The sequence below is a fragment of the Erinaceus europaeus genome, chromosome 9, assembly GCF_950295315.1.
Source record: "Erinaceus europaeus chromosome 9, mEriEur2.1, whole genome shotgun sequence".
NCBI lineage: Eukaryota > Metazoa > Chordata > Mammalia > Eulipotyphla > Erinaceidae > Erinaceus > Erinaceus europaeus.
The window spans coordinates 53,697,610-53,708,601 of NC_080170.1; the positions used below are offsets into that span (position 1 = coordinate 53,697,610).

Sequence of the window (10,992 nt, forward strand, 5' to 3'; positions counted from 1 at the left end):
CCTATTCTTTATCCCTCTGGGAGTATGGACCCAAGGTCATTGTGAGATGCAGAAGGTTGAAGGTCTGGCTTCTGTAATTCCTTCCCCGCTGAACATGGGCGTTGACTTGTCAATCCATACTCCCACCCTGCCTTTCTCTTTTCCTAATAGGGCGGGGCTCTGGAGAAGTGGAGCTCCAGGACATATTGGTGGGGTTGTCTGTCCAGGGAAGTCTGGTTGGCATCATGCTAGCATCTGGAACCTGGAGGGTGAAAAGAAAGTTAACATACAAATCCAAACAAATTGTTGAACAATCATGGACCTAAAGGCTGGAATAGTGCAAATGAAGAGTTGAAGGGGTCCTCTGTTTTGTAGATAGCTAGTAGGCATTTTTTAGTTATATTCCAAAGGGCCTGTGTCTATACTAGTTTTTTTCCCCCCCTGAGCCTGAAATCTGATATGCAGGGGGATCCTAATTATTGTCTGGGGAGGTGATGTCATGGCTGGTAGAAGGACCAGAAAGATGGATCAGGGAAGAGAGTAGCTCCCAAATATGGGAGAGGTGTACAAATATTGTTGATTGTAAACCCCATCAATTTGATGTGATCTGGGACCCATATTCAGCTTAGGAGCCTATGTGACCTTTGCATCCCTGTAGATCTGAGCTCACATTCTGTGGTCATAAGTAGGAACATTCCAAGCTGCCCCAATATCAGGACCCATCTTCCTCAGGTGTAGCATAGAGTATATTGTTCAGCTTCCTTTTGGAGGATGGAGCATTCTCTACCATTGTTGATCCAAGTTGAGGGCAAGGTCCTATTGGGGCCCACAGAAGGGACTATTGTCTTGTTCCTGATAGAGATGACCATAACAATGGAGAGAGGGATTTATTCGAGGTCTAGACCCATCATGCCTGTTTGGGAATCTAAGGACTTCCTGATTAGGGACCCAGCTGATGGGGTGGCTTGATAGTGACTAAAAAGTCATCGTTAAAGTATGCCAGTCTCTTGCCCTTATTCAGCTTTTGCAGTCCTTGCTTTGATGAGGTGACCGACCTTTTAAAAATGCTTACTATTTGCAGTGCCTGGCAGGTGGCTGGTTTTGCTATAAGCACAACTGAAGTTTGAGCCCCTGATATACCATATGGGAGTACTATGGCATGAAGGAAGCTGCAATGTTGTCCTCTCTCTTTTTTTAATAAAGTAGACCTGGAACAGTAATATTTCAGTGAACATAAAATAAAATAATTAAAATGCCTATTATTTTTAAGGCATCTTGCTAGGGTGGTAACAGATATCTGAGCTACTCCAGTGATTTTTTTTTTGTTCTAATATAATTCTGAATAATGTCCTTTGATTTCAGAGCTATAAGTCCACTAAGATTTTCCAGCACTGATTCCATTTGAGTTTCACTTACATAAAATTAACTATTATACATTCTATTCAATGAAGAGAACATGTATAGGGGCAGGTTGGTGGCACACCCAGCAGAGTACACACAGTACCATCTATGCTCTAGGATCTGGGTCCAAGCCCCTGGTTTCCACTTGTAGTGGGAGCAGTATTGAAGGTGTCTCTCTTGATCTCTCCCTTCCCTCTCAATTTCTCTCAGCCTCCCCCCCCTCTTTATCTCTTTATCCCTCCCTCTCTCTCTCTACATATATATGGCAGAGAGCTATAGATTTGTCATGCAGGCATCCAGCTTTAGAAATATCACTGAAGAATATGTAAAGGCTGCCTCCCCATTTCCATTGGGGGAGTTTCAATTCACTTAAATCTGATTTTTCATGCCATATGTAGGATAAGGGTGTTAGATTAATTTTCTTTTTTTCTTTTTATAATTTTTATTTATAAAATGGAAATTTTTACCCAGAAGACCACAGAGAAGAGTACAGTCAATGTGTAGAATTTCATTAACTATAAAGTGAGACTTCTTAGCAGTTAAATGTCCCAGCTTGCACATTTAGACGTTCTGCTAAGATTGCATCTTGAAACTCTTGTGGAACAGTACTAAGTACTTAAGCATTGCACAAAGGCAAAATAAGTGACACTTGACTCCTATAACTAGTTATTGTTACTGAAACTTCAAGACTTGACCTTGATCATCCTTTCTTCCCCTCCTTCCTTGGGTAAAGATGGCAGGATAAAGAGGTAGTGAAGAGTGGTTATAAATGGTTTTCTTGGTTAAGAGGTTAATGGCTAAATGACCTCTAAAGACTTTAAGACTGTAAGTCATCTTAGTAAAGATAACATTTATTCTGCAGTTATTATTATTGTTATTATTTTGCCACCAGGTTTACTGCTTGGGCTCAGTGACTACATGATTCCACTGTTACTGGAGGCCATTTTTTATTTTTCTCTTTTCCTTCTCTCTCTTTTTGGTAGCAGGTGAAAGACAGAGAGGTAGAGAGATAATGAGAGACATCTGCAACACTGCTCTACCACTCATTAAGATTCTCCTTGTATATGGGTATGGGGGCTTGAATCCTGGTCCTTGTGCATAGTAATGTGTGTGCTTTACAGGGTGAGCCACTATTCAATCTCAACTCCAAAATATTTTAATAAATGTTAGCAGAATTCAAAGAATAGGCTAAAGTCACATTTATCTGGTGGGAGAGGAGTGCTCGTTCACAAAGACTGATCTATGAGTAGTTGTGAGAACAGAAGTGGGTTGTTGTTTTTAATTTTTTTTTTTTACCTTGGAGTCATTTCTGTACCAGATTTCAAGTTGATAAACTGACAACTACATACCCCTGCTGTGGGAATCAGTACGGGGCAAACAGGAAACAGACAACGGGCAGTCAGGCTTGTTACCCTGGTGCCAACACAGAGAGCAGGAACCCCAAGAGCTCACTGACTGGTAGGAAAAGCAGGTGCCTCTAGCATGACATTTACATAGTCTTCATAGCACCAGTGAAATAGCTTCTGATTTTTTTTTTTTTAACTCTCGAGTGGCATTGCCCTTTAAGTTAGTTCTTTGAATCATGCAGACTTTTTTTTCCTACAGAAATTATGGCTAGTTTCCCAGGCTCAGCCTTCAGAGATTTTTTTTAACACAGTGCATTAGATGCATTTATAAGAATAAAAATAAAAAACAATAATATTGCATTTACGACTAGCAACTGCATAGGGTTTGAAAACTAGAAAAAGGGGACAGGTGGATATTTATAGCTTAGTAGACAATAAAATGACCAGAATCTTGACTCCTGTCCTTCTGTCCTCAAAAAGCTTTTCTGACCCTGTACTTTGATCCATGCCTTGGATGTCTTGATATCCACACTTTGGAATGGCTGTGTGTATGTGTACATGGGGGTGGGGGCTCCAGAAACATGTGCTCTGTGCATAGGCTAAACTTGAATCCTTTTTTCTCTCCCGTCATATTTCTCTGATTAGTCACTATCACAATCCTGATAGGGGAATGGGGAAATGGAGATAATGAATCTCTAAGATTCCACATGAACAGATGTCAGAGTCAAAAATCAGACTCCTTCTTGACCATGACACCTTGGTCCTCAGGTTCATTAAACTCTTATTTATTTTCTTGATTGGAAGACATTTCTGCCTGAACTGACCCACAGGGTTAGAATTTAACATGAAACTGAAGACATGCCCTCAAGTTCCCCTTTCTTCAAAAAGTTCTATTGTTCCTAAAATACACACACACACGCACACGCACACGCACACACACACTTTCTACAAAGATAAACAGAATAAGAAATAAATTCAGTTTTGAGTTTTTTATGTGTGTATATTTGGTTCATGTTACAGAAGACTCAGTCTTGGAAGAAATATTTGAAATAGTAATTTTAAATATATTTAAAACAGTAAATTTAAATATATTTAAAACAGTAGTTGAGTACCATATCTAAGTGTCAGGTCCTGCTCTAAAGAATTTGAAAACATTTCATTCTGTAAACTCAGTAAGGCATAACTGTTATGCCCTTTTCAAAAATGAAGAACATAATGTTTGAGATAAGATATACTCTTCAAAGTCACTCTATGGATAGTAAGATAGCACTTGCACCCAGCAGAGAGGTGCAGAAAAGACTAGTTTCTTTGTCTGTTTCCTCAGAATTTCATTCTATAGTCCATTCATTCATTCATTTATACTAAACTTAAAAAAAAGATATTTTACAAAAGCATTCAAGATATCTAGTTAAACCTAGGTTAAAAGTAAGAATAAAATGTTAAACTTAAAAAATAATATTGAGCTTTAGGATAAAAATAGATTGGAACAATGTGGATGGAGTTAGGATACAAAACATATCACAAAGTTCTACACAGATGCTAGAAGAGGGTCTCAGACCTACCTCTGTGATTCCTCACAGCTAGGGAACTACATAACCAGACAGGAAACCGCTTAGTGTGCAAAATATAAATACTGTGTGATGGGCTGGGGGAGATAGCGTAGTGGTTAAGCAAAAAGACTTTCATGCCTGAGTAAACAAATGTCCCAGGTTCAATCCCTAGCACCACTATAAGCCAGCAGAGTTTAGCTGTCCTCTGGTTAAAGAAAAGAGAAATACTATGAGATGCTGGATTTATTGTGATCATCATTTTAGATCCATTTTATAATTTGTACATATATGAGCATTTATGTTGTGTACCTGAAATGAATAAATTGTTATATGCCAACTACATGTAATTTTTAAAAATCCTCCCACATGATTAAGCAAAGGAAAAGAAAACTAATGCATCAGATTCAGATATGTATTCCCTACCCAGGACCTGAGTGATACTTTTCTTGTGAATTCTCACAGACCTACTCACACAGAACTCTCCCACAGTGTTCCAGGAATTCTGGGGAAGGATCTGCAGGCCAGATGGGATGGAGGTGGGGAAAATATGAACATGTGAATGGGTAGATTGAGTCTGACCCTGGGCCAATTCAGGCTGGACTCTGTCTTTATGAGCTACACAGAGGAGGGGCTGGGACTCTGAGAAGCATTTACTTCCTGAACATCAACTAGTGTTTGACTCAGAACAGCAAGGCAGTACTTCAAATCCTCCACTTACTTACACAGAACAACTCCATGAATAAATGCATAATACACTACAAAGGGCAGTTTTAAGGATTGGTATCTCCCTGCTTTCTTAAGAATAAAGAAAATGTTTGCTTTTGCTGATGTCATTTCTTTCTCTCTCTTATTTTTAGGTAAAAGGTCTCAGGAAAGGTGAGTGTTATCAGCAGAACTCTTCTACACCTATTGAACTCTTGTCTACCTTCTTTAACATACTTCCAGCTATAGCTAAGCGCAAGAAGTCCTTAGTATTTCTTTATATGGGGTAACATTCAAGTGAAGTTTCTAGATAAAGTGATAGACCCACTAGTCTCCTTTAAAAGCTATAATTTTATAGTGCCAATGAAGTAAACTGAACAAGTAATGCTCTATTAGAAAGGGGTTGTTATGTAAAAGGAAGTCTTCCTGTTAGCCCTTCAATTTTGTTTGAAGATTGACAATATTGCAGTACCGTGTAGTTCTTTTGGCTAAGAAGGTAGATTATATTGAAAATAGAATTCAGGAAACATTCATTTGAATACAACATTTATTGAGGAACCCATGTATCCCAGATCCTTAGGAGAAAGTTTAACAGCAGATTCCAGGTCTTCAGTGCCTGAGACAAGAGGGAAATAACTACTATTCTGATAAACACTGACTTTATTTCTTTTTTTTAAAGAATTTATTAATTTATTAATTAATTTATTGATGAGAAAGATAGGAGGAGAGAGAGAAAGAACCAGACATCACTCTGGTACATGTGCTTCCGGGGATTAAACTCAGGACCTCATGCTTGAGAGTCCGAAGCTTTATCCACTCTGCCGCCTCCCGGACCACAAACACTGACTTTCTGAGGTGTGGAAAGTTGAGGACATGAATTCTACTTGTAGTTTCCTCAAAGAGGCAACTCTTCAGTTTGTTCCTGAGCATCCAGGTTTTCCAACCTAACAAATACACAATGAGACATCTGAAAATATGTGACTCACTGCCATCAGTGAAGACAGCAAAACATTTCTCAATGTCAAAGTTTTAGCAACTTGCTTTGAACTTTTAGGAACAAGAGCATAAGTCAATAGAACTATGGAGAAGCAATTTCATATAAGTACTGTGGGTTAACCAATTGTGTGACTGGAGCTCTGGAGAAGTAATTCAATATCATGTAAAGCACCCAGCTAGACCAATGCTCTCCTTATAAAATGCTGGAGTGGAGATAAGATGATCCTCATGGAGTCTGGCAGTTCTTAGAACCATGATACAAACCACAAACTACTATTGAGATTTTTACTTGAGTGGGCTTGGCTTAAAGTACAAAAGAGAAATTGAGGGTAGGGGTGGAGGAGATGGCAAAGTAAGCTAGATTATGGAATACAGACTTTATCTTGAAGTCTTTGGAGTATCACTTCAGGGGTTTGAACAGTTGAGTGTTTGACTAGAATTTGCATATTAAGGATCTTTGCATTTAAGGATCATTCTACACAGAAATGTGCAAACAGCAGAAGTGGTACATCTGGAGGCAAAGAACTATTTCATAGAAATTGAAGTTATTAGTTGAAAGAGCTATTTTGCAAGGAGCTGAAGTTATTAGGTAGAAGTCAACAGAGCTTGTTAAGAGTGATAGTGAGGATGAGTTAATGAGGTAAGAGGAGCTCAAATCAACTTAATATGGTTATTCATTGGCTAAGAGGGATAGAGTAGAATGGAAGAAGTCACCATGGTTCAGATTTGGGAACTGATGGATGGAACTTTGTATACTAATTACTGAGAATGGAAATGGAAGTGGAGGCGGGAGTGAGGACAGGAACCAGAGCAATGTTATGCTGAACAAGTCAGCCAAGGAGAGTAGAAGATGAACAGGCTATCAGAGAGGGAGAAGAGTGGGAAGAAGGTGGGGTGGTTAATATCAAGGAAAAAATAAATGGAAATTGTTTCAAATGCTGCTAGGACAACCACTTTCCACAGGATGTAACAAGGGCCTTATTGGGGAAATTGCTTTCAGTGCTGAGGTCATGACCAGAGTCTGATAGTGAGGGGTTGAGTAGAAGGTGGAAAAAGCACAGGCAGAATATGTAAGTCCTCTTCTTTGAAAATAATGACTAGAAGGAGATGAAAGAGATATAGGGGTAAACTGGACGGGGTAATGAAGTCAGTGGAGGTTCTTTTATTCTTTTTATTTTACTTAATAGTGTGGTCTTCCATTTGATGGCATAGATGGGGTTCTAGACCTTTCTCCAGATTGGTTGCCCTGTGTCTGTGGGGAGGATGTCCACTAGATGTATAAGTCTCTTTCTCCTACTGGATGGAAACCTTATCTAGCATAATGCACCTAGAGGATTTTTTTTCTGGCCATAAGGACTACCTGTGTTTTAATTACCACTAGATAGAAGCAGGTCAGACAATTTTCTAGATGTATTTGGACAACAAAAAGAGATGCTGGAAGGAAGGGTGTTATCATTCAGGTAATTGCCATACTAAGCCAATGGATATATTAAGATCAATGATTCAGTTTTCACAATGATTCTACCAATACTTAATTATTGAACATTTTTGTGTTAGAACAATGTTAAGTTTAAGATTCTAAGAGAAGTAAGTCCTTTGTCTTTGACATCAGGGAGATATTGAGAAAATAAGTCAAGAATATAAGGGGGAAAGTAAGACAAATGTAAGGCAGAATACAGGCATAGTTAGTGAATTCTGTATTAGAGAAAATACTTCAATAGACCTAAGTTTAGTGATGATGGCACATGTTATGAAGAAGGTGGAACTTGGGTTGTATTTTGACAGATGCATAGGATTTAGATGAATAGAGAGTATCAAGGAAGGCTGTGTAGGAGGGGATGATGTAAATGGTCTTACTGGAAAAAGAAAGTCATCATGCTTGGGGTAGTGAGTGGAACTGCTGCAGTATCAGGTGTGTTTAAGAGCCATGAACAGAAGTTAGAGGGGAATGTTGACCCCCCCCCCATTCCTATATGTTTTAAATGCTTCACCAGATGAGATAGAAGAATCTTTTGTCTTGGGATACCTGCCACTTATTGACCAAGGTGACTCTAATTGATAGAATTTTAGGTTTGTATAAGACTTCTGAGAATAGTATGTTCAAACTCTCCTGGACCCCAAGCTAGTGAAAGAGTTAAGATACAATAATAAACATGTGACAAATGCTAGTTACAAGCTGTATACCACTGTGTTTAACATGTCTTAAATTATTCAACATTACCTACAAGCCTCTGTTAGGTACAATAAATATCCCCACTTTACAGGTAAAAGAATAGAAGCATAGAAATGGCTAGCAAAGGTCACTGTATAATAGCAAAGTTGAGAGCTTTATTCACATCTAGAACCAAAAGTCATGCTTTTGATCTTGATGTTTATAGAATTCTGGGCTTTGGACTCCCATTTTAGAGCTCTAAGTTCAGATACCTTCCTCTAGTATATATATATTACACTGAAATCACTGTTTGATGGCACTGAGGAAGGGTGGGGTGGAAGGAGTAGGATGTGTTTCTAGAACAAGTTTAAGGTAGAATGAACACTATCACAGCAAACACACCACACATCAGTTTTTTTCTTTTTCTTTTTTTTTCCTCTTTTCTTCTTCTTCCTCTTCTTTTTTTTTTTTTTAGCTCTGAGTTAACACTTAAAGTCCTTTGTATTCATTCTTGTTAATTTTTGGTTGGTGAATGACCCACTCTTGGGGCATTGTGGTTTACACTCTGGCTGGGTTATTTTGACTCTTCTGCAAATGAGTTCTGTTTATCACCTCATTTGGTTTCTAGTATCTAAATTCTGCCAGTGTAAAAACCCAAGATACACAGGAAGATACGATGCCAACTTCAGAGGAGCATCTAATGTGAAATTTCGTTTTCTGAAATCATATTTTTATCTGGCGAGCATGTTTGCAGCTGCTGAACTGTGGTTTACACTGGCAGTTCATCCTGAGAGTGTGAGAATCTAGTTAACCCTTTGAAAGGAGCTGTTATCGCAGACCCTATTGGGTTCTTCTCTGTCCTTTCTGAGAATGCGATGGTTTCACACACCAAAAATGTCATTATTATTCTTCATTAAACAAAAGGTGTCATCATATCCTTAAATCACATCCCATCAGAATGTGACATTTAGAACTACTGCCTTATGTTTATCAGATTTTGGCTTACTCTAATTTCTTTAAAAAAATTTTTTATTTATAAAATGGAAACACTGACAAGACCATAGGATAAGTGGGTACAATCCCACACAATTCCCACCACTAGAACTCCATATCCCATCCCCTCCCCTGATAGCTTTCCTATTGCCCTCTGGGCGTATGGTTTATTCTAATTTCTTTTGTCATTTGAACATGTCTATTTTCTGGCTTTCTACTGTTGAACATCTATCTGAAATGTCCTTCATGCTCATTAGATCCAAGGACAAAGCTTACACCACATACAGGTCTCTTAGTGTTTCAGCAGACAGGGTTTAGGATTTATCAGGTAGCTGTTTTGAGATATGGATCTTGGATCCCAGCCAGACCTAGTGATCAGCCTTCAGTGGCAAGCACCAGACAGTGTGAGGAACACTGTTTCAGGTTTCTGTTCTCATTCCCTCGCCTTTGCTGACGCTTCATTTTCTCCAACCCATCTGAAAGGCATTTTCTTTTCTTTGCTTCTCACCTTGGGAAATTTTACACCTCAATTTAAGTTTTATCAGTTTTAAGTTCTTTAATTTATATTATCTTGTTTGTCATTTAGCAGGGATGACTTATATTAAACCGGCCTCTGGGGAAAAAAAGAAAGTTCTTGGGATACTCAAATCACTGGAACCTAAAATATCATTCCTGTCCTGCCACATGATAAGTGCTGCATGCAGTGTCACTGAAGATGAAGTGTTTCTGTGCCTGTGAAGAGATTTTCCTCTGACCAGCGGCTCCTCCAGCTCCCATCCCTATTCTGTGGTTGTGGTTTTGTAGCTCAACATTTATTTTCTTTTTCATGGAGAAATGAGACCACAATGAAAAGGATCGATATGGAATATAAATAAGCCTTACTTCATTATCCTTCTTGACTTTTTTTTTCCTTAAAAAAAATGCCTTGATTCATCTGTAGAGAGGAAGCTTCACGAGTAGTGAAGCAGGGCTGCAGGTGTCTCCTTTTCTCATCCAATTTCTCTATCTTAGTGATAATAAAACATTTTTAAATGAACAAAAAAAAAGTTCTTGATTTGTCCTTAGTTTACTATAGTAGATAAATTTTAGTGGTACAACTTCATACCTCTCTATTTGGCTAAGCCTCACTATACCCACCACTAAAGTTCTAGTGAGAGGGAAATCTCCAAAATTAGAGACCTGAGTGTACTTACAAGGTGCCTCAGTAGATTTATAAGATGTTTATTCAGAGTGTGCCTTTATTTAGTGTGTTTATGAAGATGCCCTGAGAAAGTGTTATTGAAAACATGTTTATTAAGAGTGTTTACTAAGAGTGGTTATTAAAGGGTGTTTATAGTTCAGAGCTTAAAATTTGATGAGTATGGGCCCCATAGGTAAGAAAGGCACCTGCTTCCCAGTACTGGGAAAAGAGCCAAGTCCACCTGCACCGTTATGCAGGTGAAGACATCTAGAGCTGACCACTTTAGCCTGGAGTGGTTCCAGAGACTTTTCTATGAACCCAGCAGCTATTGGGGTGGCAACTTCTGGTTGGAAAGAGGCCAGGACTGGGAAGGGGGCCAAACTGCTAATCACATGTGTCACATCTGCTTCTGTAAACTGAGCTTGCTTCTGCATTGCCAGAGAGTATAAAACTGGAACTGTGCCCTTGTTCTGGGCTGTGAGTTTACAGAGTGACTTGGACTCTCGATGTGCATGAATAGACTCCTTTCTCCTTCACTTACCTCAACTCCAGTTTCTTCAATATCCAGCAGAATCCCTTAACCCTAGTGCCAGGGCTAGATGGTGGTGCACCTGGTTAAGCACATAAATTACCAAGCACAAGGACCTGGGTTTGAGCTCCCGCTCTTCTCCTGCAAGGGTGGGGGGTGCTTCA

The 10,992-nt window shown here is 39.0% G+C and overlaps 1 protein-coding gene across 6 annotated transcripts in view; it reads left to right on the forward strand.

Annotated features, from left to right (window-relative positions):
- SELL (selectin L) overlaps positions 1-10,159 on the forward strand; it is a 36,175-nt gene extending 26,016 nt beyond the window's left edge. For 5 of the 6 annotated variants that reach the window (XM_016191983.2, XM_060197935.1, XM_060197934.1 and 2 more), the window contains 2 exons: positions 5,134-5,152; positions 9,706-10,159. In XM_016191983.2, the coding sequence (XP_016047469.1) occupies positions 5,134-5,152; positions 9,706-9,724 (38 nt within the window). In that variant the 3' untranslated portion in view covers positions 9,725-10,159. The remainder of the gene's footprint in view (positions 1-5,133; positions 5,153-9,705) is intronic. The other variant, XM_016191984.2, reaches the window with a different exon arrangement.
- The last annotated feature ends 833 nt before the right edge of the window (positions 10,160-10,992 follow it).